The sequence below is a fragment of the Neophocaena asiaeorientalis genome, unplaced genomic scaffold (genome assembly GCF_003031525.2).
Source record: "Neophocaena asiaeorientalis asiaeorientalis breed wild unplaced genomic scaffold, Neophocaena_asiaeorientalis_V1.1 scaffold218, whole genome shotgun sequence".
NCBI classification, from domain to species: Eukaryota; Metazoa; Chordata; class Mammalia; order Artiodactyla; family Phocoenidae; genus Neophocaena; species Neophocaena asiaeorientalis.
The window spans coordinates 5,578,709-5,601,268 of NW_020172818.1; the positions used below are offsets into that span (position 1 = coordinate 5,578,709).

The 22,560-nt window shown below is 43.3% G+C and overlaps 1 protein-coding gene across 3 annotated transcripts in view; it reads left to right on the plus strand.

The window, feature by feature from the left end:
- PROM1 (prominin 1) overlaps nt 1–22,560 on the plus strand; it is a 99,579-nt gene that overhangs the window by 23,547 nt on the left and 53,472 nt on the right. For all 3 annotated transcript variants that reach the window (XM_024741851.1, XM_024741850.1, XM_024741852.1), the window contains exons 3-4: nt 16,380–16,435; nt 21,889–22,094. In XM_024741851.1, the coding sequence (XP_024597619.1) occupies nt 16,380–16,435; nt 21,889–22,094 (262 nt within the window). The remainder of the gene's footprint in view (nt 1–16,379; nt 16,436–21,888; nt 22,095–22,560) is intronic.

Below are 22,560 nucleotides of genomic sequence, written 5' to 3' on the forward strand. Positions count from 1 at the left end.
CTGTCAGGACTGTCCTCCCCCTGGCGGAGGCCGGCTGTCACCTGGACCAATGCAGATGCCTCAACTTACAGAAAGAGAATGGGGAAGGGGGTACACGGTAGCCTCCTAAGGACTGTAATAGTTACACCAGCTGCCTCTCCGCTCTTCCTGGAACACACCACACGATGTCCTGCTGCACACCCTTGACATCTGACTGTTCTCTTTGCTTGGACCATTCTTCTGCATGGCTTATTCCTCATGTAACTTGGTCTTTGCTGAAATGTCATCTCCATCTCTGGCCACACTCTCTAATTTAGGATCCCTCTCCCTAGTCCTTATCTTGTTTCATTTTTCTGTGTGACACGTTTATTGGTATTCTAGTAAACATTTGTTATCCTGTTTATCAGACTAAATATCTTAAGGGCTGGGACTCTATTCTGTTCACCTCTTCCATACCATATCCCCAGAGCCTGGGACAGTGCCTAGAACGTACGTAGCAGGTGCTCATTAAATATTTGGTGTGTGCATAAATGGATAAACTCTTTCACACCTCCCTACCCTGCCCCTGCTGGCCTGTTAGTTCCTAGAAACTCTCCATATGCTCCTTCCTGGCAGTGGCGTCTTTGCACGTGCCTTGCCTTTCAGCCGGATGTTCTGCATCCTCTTAGTGGGTGGCTAGTTCCTTCATATCTTCCAAATCTCTGCCTGTGTTTCCTCCTCCGATGGGGCCTTCCTGACAAACTACAGCAAGCCGCCTCCTTGCTTTTCCTTCCCCAGCTCAGCACCCCCCGATCATGCTCTCAGAACCGTCATCTTCACTCTGTGAGCACCCACAGTGCTGTGTCATCAACCTCCCCTTTCTCTCCTCTCCCATCTTGATTCTTTTCTGGCAAAATCCCAAATCTGTTTGCACCGTTTTCTGGTTACTCCATCTTCTCATGACCATATCAGAGTAACTAACTGCTTCTAGAAAACGTTGCAGCTGTGCCGACAGGACTTGCTTTAAATGTATATCCACAGATCTACAAACACACCACACTCCTGACAGAGTAAATGCCCTTCCTATTTACATACTTTCTCTTCTCTTTCTCAAATTTCTACCTTGAACCCTCTTCCGTCAGCCAGTGACCTCATACTTCATGGAGAAAATGGGTGGAATCACATGGAAACTAACTCATCCCTCCGTATTTTTATTTCCAATTTTTCACTAGGCTTATTCAGACATTTAGAATTCTTTTCCCCAAATGGAGTCAATAGTCAAAAATATCATTCTCAAAGTTTTGGAAAGAATTATCAATTTACCAGAAGGTCCTGAAATGGTTTATGCTACCACCAGTAATGTGTCAGGAATTTTTAAGGTTGAATTAATTGTGTCTCATTACTTTCATATATATTTCTGATCACTAGTGAAGTTGATTGTTTTCCCATCTGTTTCCTTTTTGAGGAGTTTGTCAAATGTCTCTCAAATGCCTTCTGCCTAATTAGGTAGCAGAGTCACTCTTTTTAATATTGATTTCGTGTCAGCAGCTCTCTATACGGAAACCTTTGCCTAATCTCTTTACTGCGAATTGGCATTAAGCCATTGGTGTTAGGGAACTTGTCATTTAGGGACGATCGTCTGGTCAGAAATAATCATCCAATTTCATACTTCCATTTTATCGATGAAAAACCTAAGACCCAGAGACAGGAAGCTTGCTCATTTCAGACCGTACAGCCAAATGGGAGCTGGCAGGACAGGAAAGCAAGAAGGAGGGCAAGGGAAATGGTTGGCTGGGAGGGAGGTAGTGTCTGCTTTGTTGTTGCCAGTTGGGTTCCTGGTACTTGGAGAACAGCAGGAGCTTTGTTGATTGAACATGCTATGGTTAACAATGTAAGTGAGTAGTTTATCATGTTTGGTCCTGTCATGCATTGCAAGCACAACAGACATACTTTTATTTGTATCCATTTTACAGGTAGAATATGTTCATATGAAATATACAGGAACAAAAATTTTACAAAGGGTCATAAACAGAAATTTTAAAAAGAGTCCATTCTCCACCCAAAGAATAAAGGCTGGTTTTCAGATTTTTTTCCCTGGGCAAAGATTTTTTTGTTATTGTTTTTATATAGCTAAAGTCACCCTATATCCCCATATAGAATGTAAGCATAAAGTTATGACCTAGAAGAAAAACAAAAAGATATTTAGATCACCTGGTTTCAAACCCACTGGTCTCCTGTGTATGCAGATTATCTAGAACTGACTGTGCTTGAAGGTCTAGTCATTTTTTTATTATGATAAATGAGACTTAAAACAATAGGTTGTACATTTAAAGACCAGGCTCAATTAAGAACTTAGAGCTGGAGAGAAATCAGATTTTGTCTGATGTTTAGTGTACCACTGGAATGGCTGGGCTTTTAAGGTTCAACAATAATAATGATTTGGGATCTTGTTTTAGTTTGTAAGAAGTCTTTGATTTCTCAACCCCACCCCCTTCAGAGCTTAATAAAGAAGGTGAGGTGAGGGCTTCACTGGTGGTGCAGTGGTTGAGAGTCCGCCTGCCGATGCAGGGGACACGGGTTCGTGCCCCGGTCCAGGAAGATCCCACATGCTGCGGAGTGGCTGGACCCGTGAGCCATGGCCACTGAGCCTGCGCATCCAGAGGAGAAGAAGGTGAGGTGAAAGACACGCAGGATTTTCTTTTTTTCTAATGATTTACTTTTTTTAATTTAATTTTTATTTTATATTGTAGTATAGTTAAGTTACAATGTTGTCTTAGTTTCAGGTGTACAGCAAAGTGATTCAGTTATACATATACATATATCCATTCTTTTTCAGATTCTTTTCTCATATAGGTTCTGTAACAGAATATTGAGAAGATTTCCCTGTGCTATACAGTAGTTCCTTGTTGATTATATATTTTATATATAGTAGTGTGTATATGTTAATCGCAAATTCCTAACTTATCCCTCCCCTCACCATTCCCCTTCGGTAACCATGTTTGTTTTTGAAGTCTGTTTCTGTTTTGTGAAGAAGTTCATTTGTATCATTTTTTTTTAGATTCCACATATAAATGATCTCATATGGCATTTGTCTTTCTCTTTCTGACTTACTTCACTTAGTATGATAATCTCTAGATCCATCCATGTTGCTGCAAATGGCATTATTTCATTCTTTTTATGATTGCATAATATTCCATTGTATATATGTACCACATCTTCTTTATCCATTCCTCTGTCAATGGACATTTAGATTGCTTCCATGTCTTGGCTATTGTAAATAGTGCTGCAGTGAACATTGGGGTGCATGTATCTTTTCAAATTATGGTTTTCTCCAGATACATTCCAATAGCTGGATCATATGGTAGTTCTATTTTTAGTTTTTTAAGGCACCTCCATAGTGGTTGTACCTGTTTACATTCCCACCAACAGTATAGGAGGAGAATTTTCTTAAAACAAAATGTAACAAAACTTCTTAAGAATAGTGCCATGATTATATTTCTAGATTTTTTTCAAGGAAAATGTTCTTGCCAGAAGAAGTTAGTTTATTAGATCTGATTTAGGTGTCTTGTTTAGGGCATGCAAGTTTTACTGAACACCTGTCACAGATGCGTAACACTGGGTTAGGGATTATGAGATTTACGTGGGAGAGAGAACATTTCCTACTTTAACAATCTCCAGTAGAGGAGACAAAATGCATTTATATTAACAATCTCCAGTAGAGGAGACAAAATGCATTTATAGAGAATAAATAGTCCAGGGGACATGTAAGCCAGTGGATCATTCAAGGTCACAAGTGGGTGATGAGTTGTAGGTATTTAGTGACAAGGATAGGAGGGTTTTTTTTTTTTTTTTGCGGTATGTGGGCCTCTCACTGTTGTGGCCTCTCCCATTGCGGAGCACAGGCTCCGGACGCGCAGGCTCAGCGGCCATGGCTCACGGGCCCAGCCACTCCGCGGCATGTGGGATCTTCCCAGACAGGGGCACGAACCTGTGTTCCCTGCATTGGCAGGCGGACTCTCAACCACTGCGCCACCAGGGAAGCCCCCTTGTAGCTTATTTATTTTATACATAGTAGTCTGTACCTCTTGATCCCATACTCCAATCTTGCTCTTCCTCCTTCCTTCTCCCCACTGGTAACCACTAGTTTGTTCTCTATATCTGTGAGTATTTTCTACTTTGCTCTATTTATTAGTTTGTTTTATTTTTTTAGATGGAATGTATATAAGTGATAATATACTGTATTTGTTTTTCTCTGTCTGACGTTTCAGTAAGCATAATACCTGCCAGGTCCATCCATGTTGTTGCAAATGGCAACATTTCATTCTTTTTTTTTTTTTTTATGGCTGAGTAGCATTCCACTGTATATATACCACATCTTCTTTCATTCATCTGTTGATGGACACTTAGTTGCTTCCATATCTTGGCTATTGTAAATATTGCTGCTATGAACGTTGGAGTGCATGTATCTTTTAGAATTAGTGTTTTTGTTTTCTTCAGATATACACCCAGGAGTGGGATTGCTGGATCATATGGCAGTTGTAATTTTAGTTTTTTGAGGAACCTCCATAGTGTTTTCCATAGTGGCTGTACCAGTTTACATTTCCACCAACAGTGTACAAGGGTTCTCTTTTCTCCACATCCTGGCCAACCTTTGTTATTTGTTTTCTTCTTCTTTTTTTTTAGAAGCCCAGGAACTAGAATTTTTAACTTGATAGTATTACAGATTCTGTCTTTTTGCGGGTTTTTTTTGGTGAGGAGAGTGTTGGGAAAGGGGTGGAAGAGTATGTCAATGAAAGAACTTTGTTTAAAATTTTTAAAATATTCTCTTAAAAATTCAAGTGAGATCAAAGTATATATAGGAAAAAAAATCCCCCTTCACTCTGCTCCTAGTTGCATTCTCTGTCCCTCGTTTGGGGGAGGCCATGGTCAATAGCTGAACCTTCTTTTGTCACATGACAGAACAAAATGGGGTGGTGTTGATTCACATTCTCATGGGAGTGTCTGTGCGATCATGTGCACCTTGGTGCAGACCAAAAAATGCGATTCAAACATCCTCAAGGCCAACGTTCCTTAAATGAACAGCAGAGACAAATGACGCTTTCCAGGAACGTCTTAGGGGAGGAAACGAACTCTGGGACTCCACAGATACCTTGGCCATGTTGCCTGCCTGGATTTAACAGTGGTGGCAACACAGCTGCTGGACCATCTTAGTCTCACGCCCAGCGGCCCCCTCCCAGCCCCGTCCCACCGTCAGGGAGGCCACAGGGCCCTGAGCCCTTATCCGACTTGCATCTTGGTCAAGGATTCCGAGCTTCAGGAGCCCCCAGAGGTCTCCCTTCTCCTGTGCAATATGAGAGCCTGCTTCCTCTAAAAGCACTTGACATGATTTAAGGGCCAGCCTGCCCAGTCACAGGCTTGGCTGCATGTGGCCTAACAGTGAAATAGAATCCCCCGGCACGGCTCTGTGTGAACTATGTGGCCGGCGGAAGGCTGCAAGGGCCAGACTGGTCCCAGATGCTTTTCCAAGAATTGCTTCCTGTGCAGCATTTTTCTGAGCTCTTTTCTGGAAGAGCGAGTGAGTGCCATCGTGAATTCTCATGCAAGCCGATGTGTGTCAGTCCTGCAGGGAAGCTGCTCCAATCAATTAAAGGAGGACTACACAGTCACGTGCTGACAGCTGAAATGAAGGGAGAAACTGCACCAAGGGTGATCGAATTGTATTTTAAATACAGGAAAGGGGGCTCGGCCTCTGGAATACTTGACTATATACTTGGAGGCAGGGAGCATACTTTTGATAAGTTCTAATAAACCCAGCTTGGCTTCCAAATGTCTGAAGCATCAATCCCTTTATTAAAAACCAAACCAAAGGGTTTAGTCATGTTGATGGAGGAGTTGAACAGCAGAAGGTAGAGCTCCGTGAAACTGAAAGGTACAGGACTGTGGCTGCCTGAAGGGGTTGTTAAAATGCATTCTCTCGGGCTTCCCTGGTGGCGCAGTGGTTGAGAGTCCGCCTGCTGATGCAGGGGACACAGGTTCGTGCCCCGGTCCGGGAAGATCCCACATGTCGCGGAGTGGCTGGGCCCATGGACCATGGCCGCTGAGCCTGCGTGTCCGGAGCCTGTGCTCCTCAAAGGGAGAGGCCACAACCGTGAGAGGTCCGCGTACCGCAAAAAAAAAAAAAAAAAAAAAAGCATTCTTTCAAGTACGAAATTTGGACAGACTCATTGCAGCTGCTCCAGAATGATATGGTGAACTCCAGGACCTGAGGCAGTTGCATCGTTTGGGTCCCCACATCCTCACCCACACCAGCCAAAGGAAGATGTGAGCCAAGGAGCCGGTGGGTAACGTTCATTCCAATGTCAAAGGACAGCGAACACATTTAACCAAACCAGGCGGCTCGAAGATGGGCTTGCTAAAGTACGTTCTTCAGAGAAGCAACACTTAACCTTGCGAGTGACTGACCAATTTAATTCTGTCGTTTTTGATGGAAATTTTTGCAAAAAAGGCATTTATTTATTTGCCTTTTAGTTTTGCACACACCAAACATAAGTTGATTTGGGGGGTTGTTCAGGGCCATCATTAAAGGTCGGTTGTCCTCAGAGACGACGTGTGATCTCCTGTCCTCGAATTAACTGGACCCCGATGACTTGGCTGGGGGCTCAGGCTGTCAGGAGTTGCCATGCCATTAATGGTGGTGACAGGGCTGCTCAGATGCGCTCTGCTCCAGCACAACTACAGGACGTATCCATTCTATGGGGGAACATAGCTGGCGTGGCTGAGTCATGGTTAGTCTTCTGTGCCCACTTGGCCAGGCTGTGGTAGCCAGTGATTTGATGAAATGCTCATCTAGGTGTTGCTGTGAAGGTGCTTTGTAGATGTGGTTCACACCTACATGTGAACCCTTTCAGTGTAGGGGATTACCCTCAATAATGTGGGTGGCCCTCATCCAATCAGCTGAAAGGTCTTCAGAGCAAAACCAGATTTCCACAGGAAGAAGAAATTCAGCTTCAAGACTGTGACGTCAACTCCTGCCTGAGTTTCCAGCCTGCCCTGAGATTTCCAACTTGCTAGTGCCCACAGTTCCTTAAAATCAGTCTCTCTCCTTCTCTCTTTCCCTCTCCATCTCTATCTCTAGCTGTAACTCTAGCTCTGTCTCTGTCTCTATCTCTGTCTCTATCTCACCACTTACTGGTTCTGTTTCTTCAGAGAACCTGACTGACAGAGGCAGTTATTCCCAAAGTTTGGGGATGAGGGTGGTGAGTAGTGTGTAGCTGGAGAAAATTCTAGCCCTCTCCCCATTCCAACCACTGAAGAATCAAATAAGCAAGGTCCTTCCATTTTTCCTGAGGCAGAGTTTATGATCACCAAGTTCTTTCTCTGAAGTAACCGCGTTCTGTGTAGACAGTGTCCCTCTGTGAGCCCATGTGGCCATTTTCATCTACCCTAGTCTTGTGGCTTGGTGATGGGATGGTTGACACAAGTCCGCCTCTAAATAAGTGAGGAGCTTTTTTGTGGGGTTTTTTGTTTGTTTGTTTGTTTTTTTACCTTGTATGCTATCTTAACTCACCTCCATTCGAGCCAGTGGACTGATATCCAATAAAGGACCTCGGCTTTGCATCAAATGATGGTCAAACATATTTGTATTTATATACTTTAAGTTAAAATAAAATGTCTAAAGCATGAGTCTCTTCTTTTTATTTTTCCACTAACCTGTCAGCTATCAGAACAGATCACACCTACTATGCTAATGTAATGTATATTTAAACATTTTCCATGCAATGAGTTGGCTCCTTAAACATTTTTCTTGATTAAAAGGTAAACTGAGTCAAATTATCCAAATAACCAGAAGTTTCCTAATTTGTTTGAATTAGTGAGATTTTCCTGTCAAGAGAAGAATCAAATTTCATTTTAGAAATCAGAATCAGGAAGCTCTAAAGCATAAAAACAATCCACAGAAAACCTAGACCAAAGAGAGAAGACAAGCTTCAACCAACTGCAGTGGAATACCTCTGTCTGTAATCCAACATAAGATCTCTTCCACATGGGGCTCTGGTGAAAGTTCTAGGGACCACATACAAATTATGTAAATGTACATTTTCACCAACTACCTTTGCATCTTGATTTATTTTTAAAATTTATTTATTTTGGCCATGTTGGGTCTTTGTTGCTGTGCGTGGACTTTCTCTAGTTGCGGCGAGCGGGGGCTCCTCTTTGTTGCGGTGCGTGCACTTCTCATTGCGGTGGCTCCTCTTGTTGCGGAGCACGGGCTCTAGGCGGGTGGTTTTCAGTACTTGTAGCATGCGAGCTCAGTAGTTGTGGCTCGCAGGCTCTAGAGCACAGGCTCAGTAGTTGTGGCGCGTGGGCTTAGTTGCTCTGCGGCATGTGGGATCTTCCCGGACCAGGGCTCAAACCCGTGTCCCCTGCATTGGCAGGCAGATTCTTAACCACTGCGCCACCAGGAAGGCCCTGCATGTTGATTTAAATCTGCAGTCTCCTCCAGAAAGAACAGCCTGGACCTGTTAGCTGGTGCTCACAACCCATTTTACCAGCCACCCTGTGCACATAACTCTTGGAGAGGGTACCAAGATCTTACATCCACTTAGTCTTAACTCCTTATCTGATGCACGTTTCCCAGGATAATACTGTTACCTGAGAGTATTTTACGTAAATAGTTTAGCACTAGAGACATGCTTGAATTCGTGGTTTAAACTGATTATGAACATATGTTTTGTAGATGAGGAAAATTCAGTTGGTATTGAAGCTTTTGAAAGGCTTATGGACCTATCAGCTAAGCCTATTAATGACTACCAAGGCTTTATAGACCCATGGATGAAGAGCAGGCAGTCTATCTGAGCTATATTGCATTGCATTTTGTAGTGATATTTCTGGGTTCAAATGCCATTGCATGCATTCTTTTATGAATACAGAAATTCTTTTAAAAAATAATTTTTTAAATTGAAGTATAATTGATTTACAATATCATGTTATATATATATATAAATACATGAACGTATATATTGTTTTTCAGATTCTTTTCCCTTATAGAGATTACAAAATATTGAGTACCGTTCCCTGTGCTATACAGTAGGTCCTTGTGGTTATCTATTTTGTATAAAGTTGTGTATATATGTTAATCCCATCCTCCTAATTTATCCCTCCCCCCTCTTCCTTTTCAGTAACCATAAATTTGTTTTCTATATCTGTGGATCTATTTCTGTTTTGTCAATAAGTTCATTTGTATCTTTTTTTTTCAGATTCCACATATAAGCGATATCATATGATTTTTGTCTTTGACTTACCTCACTTAGTATGATCATCTCCAGGTCCACCTATGTTGCTGTAAATGGCATTATTTCATTCTTTTTTGTGGCTGAGTGATATTCTGTTGTGGATATCTACCACATCTTCTTTATCCGTTCATCTGTCGATGGACATTTAGGTTGTTTCCATGTATTGGCTACTGTAAACAGTGCTGCAATGAACACTGGGGTGCATGTATCTTTTTAAATTATGGTTTTCTCCGGATATATGCCCAGGAGTGGGATTGCTGGATCATGAATACAGAGATTCTGATCTTTGAATGAAGATGTCTTTTAAAATCCTGGTTTATGTTAGTGCCATCCTGTTGGCTTCGGTAAGTCTTAGTCTGCTATGTTATTTATGTGTATACTTGCTCCTGAGAAAAGTGAGTTTGCCTTTGTTTGGTCAAAGCTAGCAGGTTAGGCTATTTGTAGAGGAGGCTTGCAATGGAAAATGTTGGGGGTCTTAATTGGCTAAGGCTTTTTTAGTTAGGGTAAGTGACACCATTTGCTATAACAAACAAGCCCAAATTTCAGTGAAAAACACTTCTCTCTAACAGCTCAGTCCAATGTAGAAGTGATGGAGTGGTGAGGGCTGGGCACTCTGTAATGGTTCCATCATCCTATTGGGCTTTGGATTTCTCCACTGGCTCCTCCAGTGGGTGATGGGTAGATGGGTCAAGTGAGCGACCATCAAGGGTCTTATAGGAGGTTGTAGAGGCCAGGAGTGGAAGTGATGTGCACGCCTGTCTACCCACATTCCACCAGCCAGAACTCAAGTCACGGGGCCCCACCTAAGTGCAGGGGGGCTGGGGAATCAAGCCGTGGGCCAAGGAAACTGAGGCCACACATGGTTCTTCTGAGCACTCATTTGGTGCCACAGGCTGAAGAACTGGAGAGGGCAGAGCAGTGAAGCGTGTGCGGTACAAGGGTGGAGGTGAAGGACAGACGCCAACATTTTCAGGTTAGTGTAACATACTGAGCACTGCCCTAAACGCCCTTCTCAGGGCAAAATGCCACTAGGTCTTCCACACCCGGTGTCATGCCAGCACATCCAAGAAGTTCATACTTTTCAAACTAAGTTTGTGTTTTATCAGGACCTGTCAGGCATTCCACTTGGTTTGCCTACCTGCCCCTCATCCTCTCAGGAATTTGGTGTAGACGGAAGTCTTTTGTGCCTGGAAAGAAACAATTAAAGTTATGTTTTAAGTAATGTTTAATTTACTAAAGTTATGTATTTAGAAGCCCAGTGTTGGTAGGACTTTAAATTGAACTTGAATATTGTTTTATTCTACTTATAAAACTAATAGCTTTAGTGAAAATGTGAATAATCTCTTTCACTTTGACCAGTGTTGATTTAATGCACAAATTAACAGATTAAGTCATTCTTAGTACAGAGACCCCCAGACCTTGTGAGTATAAAAGAGTGCCACTGGGGGTCAATGGGGGACACTGTGGGCGTCTCCACAGGGGGACACTTAACACTATTTATGCTCTTAGTTAATCACATTTCCAGGTAAACACTTTAAGTGCCCAAGAGGGCTAACTCTGTGTGTGGGTAATTTTTTATTAATAAGAGTTCTAAGTACAATAGCAAATTTAACCTGACATTTAGGGAAAAAAAATGATTCACCCTCTAACATTTGTTCATATAGAAAAACCTGTTCTGAACATTTTACTCTCTAATTTTAATGCCTACACCATAATACTTCTAAGTCTATAACTTAATTTTAGGTTTAATGTTAATAATCCTGTAGTGTTGCATCTGGTCAAAGAAACTAGAAAACATCAGGTAGAAGTTAAAATAACCTGAATATAAGACTTGACTAAAAGGCTTTTCTAAAGCCTTTTAAAACAAAACAACCTAAAATTAGAATACTTTTGGCAGAAAAATTAACAACTATGAACAAAATTAACATTACATAATATTTTAGCAAGAACTGCATTATTATAATATTGGTTTACATATAGTAGAGTGATTTACAACATACTAAACGCCTATTTTGATAAAAATATCTTTATCAAAAATACTTTTTAATATAGTTTCGCACTTTTGGGAGATTCTGTCCCCAGTAAATGGCAGGAACACAATTTAGGAGATGAAAAGTGTGATACTTTTTTTTTGGCTGCGTTGGGTCTTCTTCGCTGCGCGTGGACTCTCTCTAGTTGCAGTGAGCGGGGGCTACTCTTCGTTGCAGCGCGTGGGCTTCTCATTGCGGTGGCTTCTCTTGTTGCAGAGCACGGGCTCTAGGTGCGTGGGCTTCAGTAGTTGTGGAGCACGGGCTCTAGAGCGCAGGCTCGGTAGTTGTGGCACACAGGCTTAGTTGCTCTGCATCATGTGGATCTTCCCGGACTAGGGATCAAAGCCGTGTCCCCTGCACCGGCAGGCAGATTCTTAACCACTGCGCCACCAGAGAAGCCCGTGGTACGTTTTTAAGTTAAGAGACCTAACTTAATTGAGTTGTCAAATAGATATTATCAGCAAAATCTTTCCAGGAGCACTTAAATGTGTCACAAATCTGATAAATCACCTGCCAGCAACTGGGGTTTTTAAGTTCTCTATCCATTTTATGAGAGAACATTCCAAAAGTGAACTTGCACTTTGCCTGGCTTGGTTCAGAACCTACATATGTATGAAAAGAAACCAGTTAGGAACAAATATCTTGTCAAAGATGAGGAAGATGGGTCTGTTATAGATGGATCCTGCACAAGGCACTTTTCTTATTTTATGTTGGTTGTGTAGCTTCAGACATCAAAAAACTCATAGAGAAGTTACACACACACACACACACACACACACACACACGAAGAGCCAAAAACAAAACCAAACTACTTTGTAACCTGGTGGTATAACCAAGGGGTCAGAATTCGCTCTTGCTGCAACATTTCTTAATTTCCATCATCACATGAAATTTAAAGTAAGTCCCAGATAAGAAGACACTGTAAGGTCTAGGGGCCGAGCACAGAGAGGCTGACAGACAGTCCCTGTCATTCCAGGAAGACCCACAGAGTCAGATGCTGAGAAAGAGTCTTCTGCCATGAAAATAACTTTCTCATCTGCCTGCTTACATATTTCCCTCCCACTGCTGTACCTTAAGAGGCAGCTATTATGTTATGGAAAAGAGCATGGAAAGATACAGTGAGAAATGAAGCAGGGCATGAAAAAGGTGGCCAGACCAACCTACGAGCTCAGGGCAAGGAGAACTCATCGGCCTCCTGGAGCTGTCCAATCCGGTGCTCAGTGCCTTTCAGGCCCCATCTCAGCAGATCCTCCCTCAGCTCTGGAAGGACAAAGGGGTCACTATTGTCCACACTGAAGTCTCATGGAGGGCAGGAGAAGACCGTGGTTTCTCAAGCAAGAGGTCTTACTCCTTTCTATCATGATCACAGCACCTGGCGCCCTGTAGGCGCTTAATATGGTGGTCGAATATTGTTGAATGACCCGAAGACTGGGTCAGGTTTAAGTCACCAGGGTTCGTGCAACAAACAGAACCCACTGCCATCATGACGTCATTTTACAACCTGCTTTGAGCTGTGCACGCCTCCTCAGGGCTGAGAAGAAGCAGGTAGACACAATGGAGGATATTAGGGTAGAATCTGTTCATTTGGAAGCTCTCAGAGCTGGTGTTGGTCACGGTACGGTCATCTTTGGTGAGCACCAAGGCCAAGCCGAGGTTTCCGGTTTGCGTGTTCTCTGTCTGGGGCTCTGTGCCACCTGCGTGCTAATGGCTAATACCCACCAGGCAATACAAGGAACTAGTCACAGTATTCAGGGGTCCTGTCTGATCTATGGAGCGGAAGCAGCATTTTTTCTTTTTTTTTCTTTTTTTTTTTTTGGTAAAGAAGTGTTTGTGCAGCATCCATACCACAGACAGTTCTGGAGCCCTGGAACTTGCTGAGGGGTTGCTTCGCAGCCTTAGGAGGGACCCAAGTGAAATCTGAAACTTGGGGGCAAGGAGGGACTGAGAAAGGGGCGGACCCCTCCAGATGGGACGGTGGCAGGTTTAAGAAGGAAGGGAACTTACTTACGAGGCTTGTCTTGGGCAGCTGCAAGATGAGTAGATCTCCGTACCCACCTGCCTGAATCTTAAAAGTTTATGTAGTGGTCTCAACTGGATTCAGTTATGTAGGCCATTCAGATGGTCTCAACTACACATCACTCTCTCAAGATTGCATCCTTGAACCCAGCTCCTAGTGGGGATGGGTGGGCAGAACGGACGTCGCAAGGGCAGGGGAGGGGTAGGCAGCTTCTGAGTGCCTGGGTCCAGCTCGCAGGCCAACCAGTGGTCACATCCTGTCCACAGCCCCCTCCAACATGAGGATGCAGGCGATCCAGAGGCTGAGACGGTTTCCACCAGAAGCCTTCTATGAGCTGGCCAGGAAAGACAAAGGCAAGGGACTGGGATGCAGTAGAACGAGTGTGACACTTGGGAACCATGAAAAGTGGGGGGCAGAAGTGAGACCCCGGTTCTCCCACGTGCTTTCTGAGATGGACCGTAATGGTTTCAAAGTTCTCACCAGCAGGGAACCTATTAGATCTGAGATAGAATTTCCTAGTGTGGGGTCCCATGGGCTCCCGGATGAGGTGTGAGCAGCAGAAGGTTAATGTCGGGGCTTGTCAAGTAAAGATGCTTGGGTTGTGCTGTACAGGCATTTGTGATGTTCACTCACCCTGATTAAGAGCCGCTTAATTAGAGATACACAGGGAAGCCAAGGGGAAAATGGATATTGTGGTCCTGAGCGTGAAGGACGCCCATTCTGTGTTTTTGTGACAGGGGATGCTGGGAAGGAGGGGGCATTAAGGAAACGGATAGAGGCCTTGGGGCTTTGGGGGAAATGGAATTGCTCCGGGGTGAGAGTGGGCAGGGTGACCTGCCGCCTCTGAGCCTGTGCTGTCCAGTGCGGGAGCCACTAACCACGTGTGTCCATGGAGCACCTGAACTGTAGCTTGTCTGAACTAAAGGGCATCGACACCGGCTTCTGAACTCTTAGTATGAAAATAAGACTGTAAATAACTCACTAATATTTACACTGATGATATCTTGAAATGATACACTTTGCATATATTCGGAGTAAGTAAAACATATTAAAATTAATTTTAAATTAATCATGTTTTTAAATGGTACTACTAGAAAATCTGAAATTACTTATGTGGCTTGAGATAGATTTCTGTAAGACAGTGCTACTGTAAACCACGGGAAGGGAGAACGTCTCTGCTCCAAAGTCTTGGGATGGGTTTTTAGCCAGTACAGCAAGGATCAGCTTCGCCAGAGGGTCAGGGCCAGCTGGCAGCCAGGACAGGGATCACCTGCCAGGGAGTGTTGTCGCTGGATGTAGTCGGGACCATGCCTGGGACACCCAGGACCAGCAGCATCACAGAAGGACTCAGGAGGGGCTGGGTCTTCAAGCAGACTGATGGGGGCATCTGTTTGACAGAGAGGAATGTCACTGTTTCGCAGAGGTTGCCATGGGTACACAAACCATGTTCTCTGGCATTGGCTCACCTCCACAGAGCTCTACTAGAGCAGCGCCTGTTACATGTGTACAGCCGACTAAAGCAAAGAGACTGGTTCAAGGCCGGAGAACACCTGTGATCCTGGGTTGCCCCCAAGGTACCTTGGAGAAACTCTAGGGTTCCCAGGGTTCCCTACCGGTTTGAAAATCTCCGTTCCTGCAGCACATCCTTTACAGGTCTGCTCCATGTATCTGTCTGCTCTGTGCAGGTGGGAAGTTGTTTTCCGGAAGGCCCTGTGGGGAAGTGGCTTGCTTTGTTTCCTGGCCTGTACATGTGAATGTCTTTGCTTTAAAAAAGGGTTCACCGTGGGGTTTCATTTGCGACCCCCAGTGGTATACTATGGAAGTGCTTATACGGGATACAGTCGTAGCATTCCAGAAGCTCATTCCTGGGGCAGAAGACAATGTGCAGTGTGGGAAGGACCTCACACCAAGGGAAGGAAGACCTGGGCCTGGGTCTGGCCTCACAAATCACTGATTTTAGACAAGTCACCCTCCCTATCTGGCCATCAGCTATGCTATATCATTACTAGATGGGGGAATCAGGATATGAGGTGGCTCCTGAGCTATGTGAGAATTTTAAAATGCCCCACATGAGCATGCATAGAAAAATTCAGTTTTGCTTAGCGTTTTGGGTTTTTCTTGCACTGCTTGGAGAACGGAGAGGGACATCTCATGTTAAGAGCTCTTGGATTAGGTTAATTGTAAGATTCCTTTCATTTGTAAAATATTATGTAGTAGAAGTATTAAAGAATAAATTGCATTTGTGGCTCCAAATAATTAAGAAAGCAATTTCATGGGCCATGGGGCAAAACACAGTAGGGATAAATGGAGTCAATTCCCTAAGGAAATCTGATGTTCCTAATCTGCATGCAAATGTTAATGCATTTTCCAACTTAAAAGAAACATCACATTTAGTTTAGAGATTCATTATCTCCTGTGGCTAGTGCTGCTGTCAGTCCAACTTGGCTTACATATATTAACCAGCAAAAATCATGCACCCTGGTCACATTAAAACTTTAAACCTTGTGATTCGGTGTCCTGTCAACATGTTCATATAGACCAGGAGGGCAGCCTTTTTCTGTGAAGGGCCAGATAATAAAGATTTGAGGCTTTGGAGACCATATGGTTTCTGTCGCTCTGCTCTTGTAGTTTGTATGGCTGAGCAGGCAGAATCAACATATGGGTGGGGCGGTGTTGGAAATTTAATAAATAATAATTAATTAAACTCGATTTATTGACAAAAAAAGAATCAGCAATACCAATGTAACATTTTATTAGTGACTGTTAATGAGGTATATGTAGTTTGCTGGTAAATATTAAGGTGTTCTGTGAGAAACTGAAAACTCTTAAAGATGGCAACCCTCTAATTTTGCCACTGGCAAAATCGTAGGTCGAAAATATTTGTTCTCCATTCTTTGCTTCTGGTTAGAGCCTCATTAGGTCAATTATTTACTTGCACTAAGAAAGAGGAATGAAAGTATAAGAACACTCTGTTGAGGTTCAATCATTTGTGAGCACATACGGACCTTTATTTTCTAAATATGCATTTTATATTTTTACTGAAAAGGTAATCGTGCCATTGTTTTGTGGCTTTTTTTCCCCCAGATATTTTAAGAAAAGTTGTACAGAAGGAGTTTGACCTGTCAACGGATTATGAGAAGGTAATTTTGATTGATGAATTTGTTAGCAAAAAATAAATATGAGCAGAACTTTGGCTGATTTGAAAGTAAATCTTTAAACAACCAGTTGTTTTACCTGTGAATTTAGTAACCTTTCTTGACTAAGAAGCTTTATGGAGTATTGAAATGCCTTATAAATCCCATTTGAACTACAGCAGAAATTTCAAAAGTAGCATTTGAAGAAACATTCGCCTTTCAAGCTGTATGTTATTGAAAAACTAAAATTTCCTTAAAGGAAGTCTTATGCTACTTTTTTTAGACAAGGGATGAGAACCCCTTAACTAAATGGAATGGTTTGAACATCCCTAGAAGCAGGCATGCGTACTTTTCACATACACGTGCATACTTGTAGAAGAAAAAAAATTAATTCTTACCAGAGCTCTTCCACAAGGAAGTGATTTGGGGGCTTGTTGTTAAAAAGATAAGCAGGGCTGGAACAGGTGGGGAGGCGGCTTTGCTGGCGTTCCAAGCTGTGGGGACCACGTGAGCAGAGGATGAGGTGTGAGGGGAAGAAGCACAGGGATGGAGACGGTGGGTGAGAGGAAGGGGAAGGACAGGTGAGCTGGGGCCAGATCAGGGGAGGGCCTTGGAGGCCTCACTCAGATGAGTGGACAGTATTGTCAGAAAGTATCCAGGCATGTTTCATGTCTCTACTTAATACCAAGGTTAGGGTTAGGGTGAGGGTTAAGGTGCTGTTAATTCACTCTGTTTGCATCCATGAGATTAACTTACCTAAACAGAAGGGTGTGTTATTTCGATTTTGGCCTATGATGAATGTCGGTTGCCAATGAAATAAACAGACGAATGTTTTTGCATTGAATGTTAGGATAATAAAAATTAGTTGAATCTGTTTGTCAAGCTATTAGTCCTGCAGGGTCAGACGATTCGTTCCATCCTTCCCTGGTACAAAGGTGGTTATCAAGACAACAATAAAGGTACCAGTGGACTTTTATTTATTTAATGGCCAGCACAACAAAGGTGAATGACAGTGTCTCCAGCAGGTGTGACGGCAGTGAACTCTTGCCCAGTGGTGGGAACAGTGGCTGCATATTCTCAATTTGCAATAAAATGATACTTAAGGGAAAAGTGAATGCAGAAGCCAAAGAGGAAGTCCTCATCTCAAGGCCATTTATGTGTATAAAAGAGGATGAGCCAGATACACACTGGTGCCTACACCTTCCCTCCTACCACAGAAAGCATTTGCATTCTTCAATGCCACTGGCTTCATTTATGTCTTCCAAACATGATTGCCCATGTGCGCCTGCTTCCCTGGGCAGAATAAAACGACCTTTGCTTTTATATTTATATTGAAAATTTGCATGCCGTTAGCAGCCCAGCCTGAATGCCAGTTAGCTCTGGCAAGGAATGGGTTGGGCGTGAGAGGCTGAACTCTCTCATCTGGGCCCAAGCCTTAGAGGACCAGGTCCTCAGACTCTGAGGTCACTCTCAGCAGCCTGACAAGTATGGGCCAGAGTTGGCTGCCACCGTCCCCGGCAGGACTCTCAGTTGGACGAGTCCTTTATGGTTGGCTCGATATTAGACTTGGAGTTCCTGTAAGCTTGGGGACCCCCTACTTCCTGATCTCCTCTCCACCTCAGGTGTCTTTACAAATGGATAAAAACCGTTTGGGTGGAGCTGGTGTAGAGAAAGGAGCCAGAACTGGGCCCACATGAATGAATGGAATCCTACCCTAGGTGTGGAATTGGGTCATGTTTTCCAGTTATCCAAGGAAGAGGGATTTGGTTAAGCAGACACCAAAGAAGCCAGGGCTCCTTGGGAAGGGAGCTTTCTGATTGGCTTTAGGGAGATAAATGCTGGGTGTGTTTCATCAGAGTCCCTGAAGCAGACCCTGAGTCAAGGACTCCAGGGCAAGCCACTTATTTGGGAGGTGCAGGGAACCCTGGCTGTGAAGTGGGAGGTGACACAGCGGAGGGAGGGCCGCCTGTAGAGGGTGTATCATTCCGCCACCCGCCAAAGGGGGCAACAGAGCTCCATCCTGTAGAGGAGCTGTGATAGACTCTGAAGACACCGGTGTGGGAATTAGCCCGTGGGAAGGTGAGAGAGCTGAGCTATCTATACACCGAGACTGAAGAGGCACTTAATCATAATCACGACACGGGGCTTGTTTTAAAGACAGATTCCTGGTCTTACCCAAATCCCCTGACACTTCTCCAGGGAAGGGGCCTGAAGTGAGTGTTTTTAACACGCCGTGAGGGGTTTATGATTGGTGAGGTTGGGAGGTAACAAGCCCGTGGGGCCCGGACCCAGGAAGGGAGGCTGGGGTCACTCAAGATGCCCTGTGGGTCCCCAGGGGCATGTTACATGAACTGCCCATCCCGACATTTCAGATGATGCCGCCTTTAAAGGTTATTACCATCACAAACACTGTTCTTCCGCACCTGTGAAAATCTACCAGCTAAGGCAGTGGCTTCCAAACTTGGATTTCCTGGACCAGACAATTTGAAAAACGTCATCTGGGGAACACCATGGAGCCACATAATTTTTTTTAACCACATGGGGACATTTTAAGTCAACTCTAACGACAATAATGACTCTGTCCCTCTTCATACGTATGTCACCTCCCTCTTCCAAAAAGAAGGATAGTCTTATAAATTGAGCAAATGAGGTAAGCACTGTGAAAGGACAAGTGTAGGACTCCACGGCATCATGAAGGAGGGATGTACAGCAAACCCAGACGTTGTTATCAAGACAGACTTCCTGGAGAAAGCAACATCCAAACTCAGACTTGAGTTTCATCGGCGGAATGGTGGTGGGAATAAGGTTCAAGCAAGAGGGAGCCCAAAGTGAGGAAAGGGAGAGAGATCATAATGCTTTCTGGGGACTCGAGTGCTCAAGAAGAATGGGGACGTGAAGACAGAATTAAATAACATAGGACCACGTGGAGGAGTTTGAATTACACATGGCGGGACTCCATGGAATGCCGTTAAACAAGGGAATGATTCCATAAGATCGTCATTTTAAAAAGGACACTTGGAAGTTGGTGCCTTGGGCTCTGGGCTTCTAGGCAGCCACTGATTCTCTGTTTCATGGAGACCATGTGGTTGTGGTTAGTGTGTTAAGCATTTGTAACTTTCCCTCTGGTTCCCCTTGTCCATACTAATTAGCATACTGATTAAGAACCTTTCAAGAAATCCAATGTAAATCCAAATGTGAGCCCTAGAGCTTGACTGTACCGAAAGCACTGTTTGTCTAATAAATGCTCCTTTTATGTTCCGGTCTTGTGTCATCCTCCCCTCCCTTGATTTCCTCTGTGTGGGATATTAATGGTCTCAGTTGTGGTTAATGACTCCAGTAATGTTTTCTGTTTTCTGCATGCTGCCTCTGCTTGCACAAACTCTGCGACGGCTTTGACTTCCTCAGCCAGAAAACGTAGTCTTGATTCTGAAGGTAAAGTCCTCACTTGTTGCTTCATGTTGCTCTGTCTAAAGCCCGCGAGTGGTGTGACCCTTTTGCCAGAACTTTCTGTTCACTGTCATCTCCACTGTGATGACTTTTAAATTGTTTCCGTTTTGTGTCTGCCATCATCTTCCCTCTTCTCTTTCAGCTTTTGTAGTCCACGAAAGAATAGCAACCCATCTGCAAATTTAAACCTCGAGCTTCTCTTCAACACAGTCCACAAAGCACTCCGGAGATCTTGGTATATCAGGAAATGATTTAGGTTCTTGCCAGATCTTGGCCAGACTTTTGGGTTCAGTGTTACAACTTTTTTTTTTGGCTGCGCCATGCAGCTTGCAGGATCTTAGTTTCCTGACCAGGGATCAAACCCATGCCCCCTGCAGTGGAAGCGTGGAGTCCTAACCACTGGACCACCAGGAAATTCCCAGAAACAATTTCTAAAAATAGTAACAATTTAGAATATTGGCTGAGAAAGATAGCAAAGTAAGTAAGAATTTGGAGTGTCTGGAGCTGGTTTCTCAGTTGGCCAATGACGTGAGTCTTCAAGGGTGGGTTACACACCAGCAAATAACGACTTTTCATGGCCGTGGTGTCCAACTTAGCTTAAGAAGGCTGCATCAAAATTGCAATCACTTTTTTTCTTTTTAGCATTTTAACCTTAATATGGAAGTAGATAATATTCAAGTGCCATGTGCACTTTGCTTAATACTCATAAGCGTTTGCCCACGAGTTAGCTAATACTGATTGAACATGTGCTGTGTGCTGGGCACTTTGCTAGTTGTTTACACATTAACTCATTTAATTATCTGTCCCTCACAATATGCTGATTACATTAATGCTAATGTAACATTTCCTAGTTTAGAGAATTAAAAGCCGCCCCTGCTGGGATTTAAAGCAGGTTCTCTGACTCCAAGTTCACTGCTCTCTCCTAAGACATCATATTTGCTTCAGGGAACAAGGCTTGGGTTTCGTTTTCCTTTGCTCAGCTTGGCTTCAGAATGTATTGTTATCTAGCTGGTCCATTACAAACCATTACAGGTTGCAAACCGCCAACCTGTAATTTTCTGCCATTCTTTTAAAGTGTCTTGCTTAATGGAAATGTGAGTAACTGCATACATGAATTGGAATGAGAACGAGTTTTATCATCCTGTTGCATTAATTTTTATTTAGCCTGAAATAAAGCCATCACTGATTATGAAAATAGGTTTAGGTCACTTGATTGTGTCTAGCTATTGTGCTAGTATCTAGGAACCTAGGATCTATCTGAGACTTAGCTAGTGAGGCTGGGCTCAGCAACCTGAAAGGGGCACTTAGCAAATGTCTGCTCCACGCCAGGTACTTTCCATGGCACCTCATCACTAATCATACATCATCTGCAATGTTCACAAGGTACGTATAAGGTACGTATTTTATTATATGTACCTCATACGTACCTTAAAAGGTACGTATTTTATTCCCAGTACATGGGTGGGGAAACTGAGTGGCCTGTGAGTAACATGTCTGATTTGGAAAGTCTGAGCCTTTTTTTCTAAATTTAGATATATTCCAGATTCTTTCATAACAAAATATGAATTTGTCATTAATCGATCCAATCCAAACTACTTTGAATCCTTAATAACTATTACTAGTTCTATCTTTCTGGTGAAAAACAGCCTTGGTATAGATTATTCATAATGCAAGGACTTCTGCCAAAATTTGTCGTGCGTTTAAAAACAAACAAAATACCTTTGGGGCTGAAATGACACCATTTGCAACTTGACCCTGAATTTGGCTATTTTCCCGGAAGTTGAAAGAAGGTAGTAACTGCTTGATCCCATATTCTGATAACTCAGATCTCTGCTTCCTTTGTTTCAAGAAGGATCTTCAAAATGGACACACACACATACACACACACACACCCCTCAAGATTTAACTCATGATGGCAAATAGCTTGAAAAGCATGAAATGTGTACACTGTGGAATGTTCTACGTGTAATTTTATGTTACAGTATGTGCTGTTTCTTTTGTTTGACTTGCAGATTATCTACTATGAGATCGGGATTATTATCTGTGCTGTCCTGGGATTGCTGTTTATTATTCTGACGCCTCTGGTGGGGTTTGTCTTTAGTTTGTGTCGTTGCTGTAACAAGTGTGGTGGAGAAATGCACCAGCGACAGAAGAAAAATGGGGCCGCCCTCAAGAGCTACTTTACACTCTCCCTCTTGGTGATTTGTATATTTATAAGGCAAGTAGCATCTTGGACAACAGCTGATTGTGTTTTTAGGTTGATGAGAAATGTCTTGTGTTTTAACTGTTGAGCATGAGTTGGAAACAACAACAAAATACAAAAAACAGAAAAGAGAGCAAAAATGCTTGCCCAGCACATCACTATAAGCAGAAATTAGTGCTGTAACCAGGCTGCTCTAGTTTATGTGATAAGCCAACCCTGTGGTTTTTTTCATTTTGAAGCCATCCTGATAAATCTGGGACTGAAGAAAGCATTCACCTCCCAGGACAGCGCCTCCTTCCTCTTAAATAGCTCTCTCGAAACAGACAGCATGCAGGAAGGCAGAGCAAGTATTTCTAGTTGATTTATACGTCCGAAGGCATCTTTTGGAAGGAAAATTTTTTTTAATTGAAGTATCGTTGATTTACAGTATTATGTTAGTTTCAGGTGTACAGCACAGTGATTCAGTTATTTATATATATAA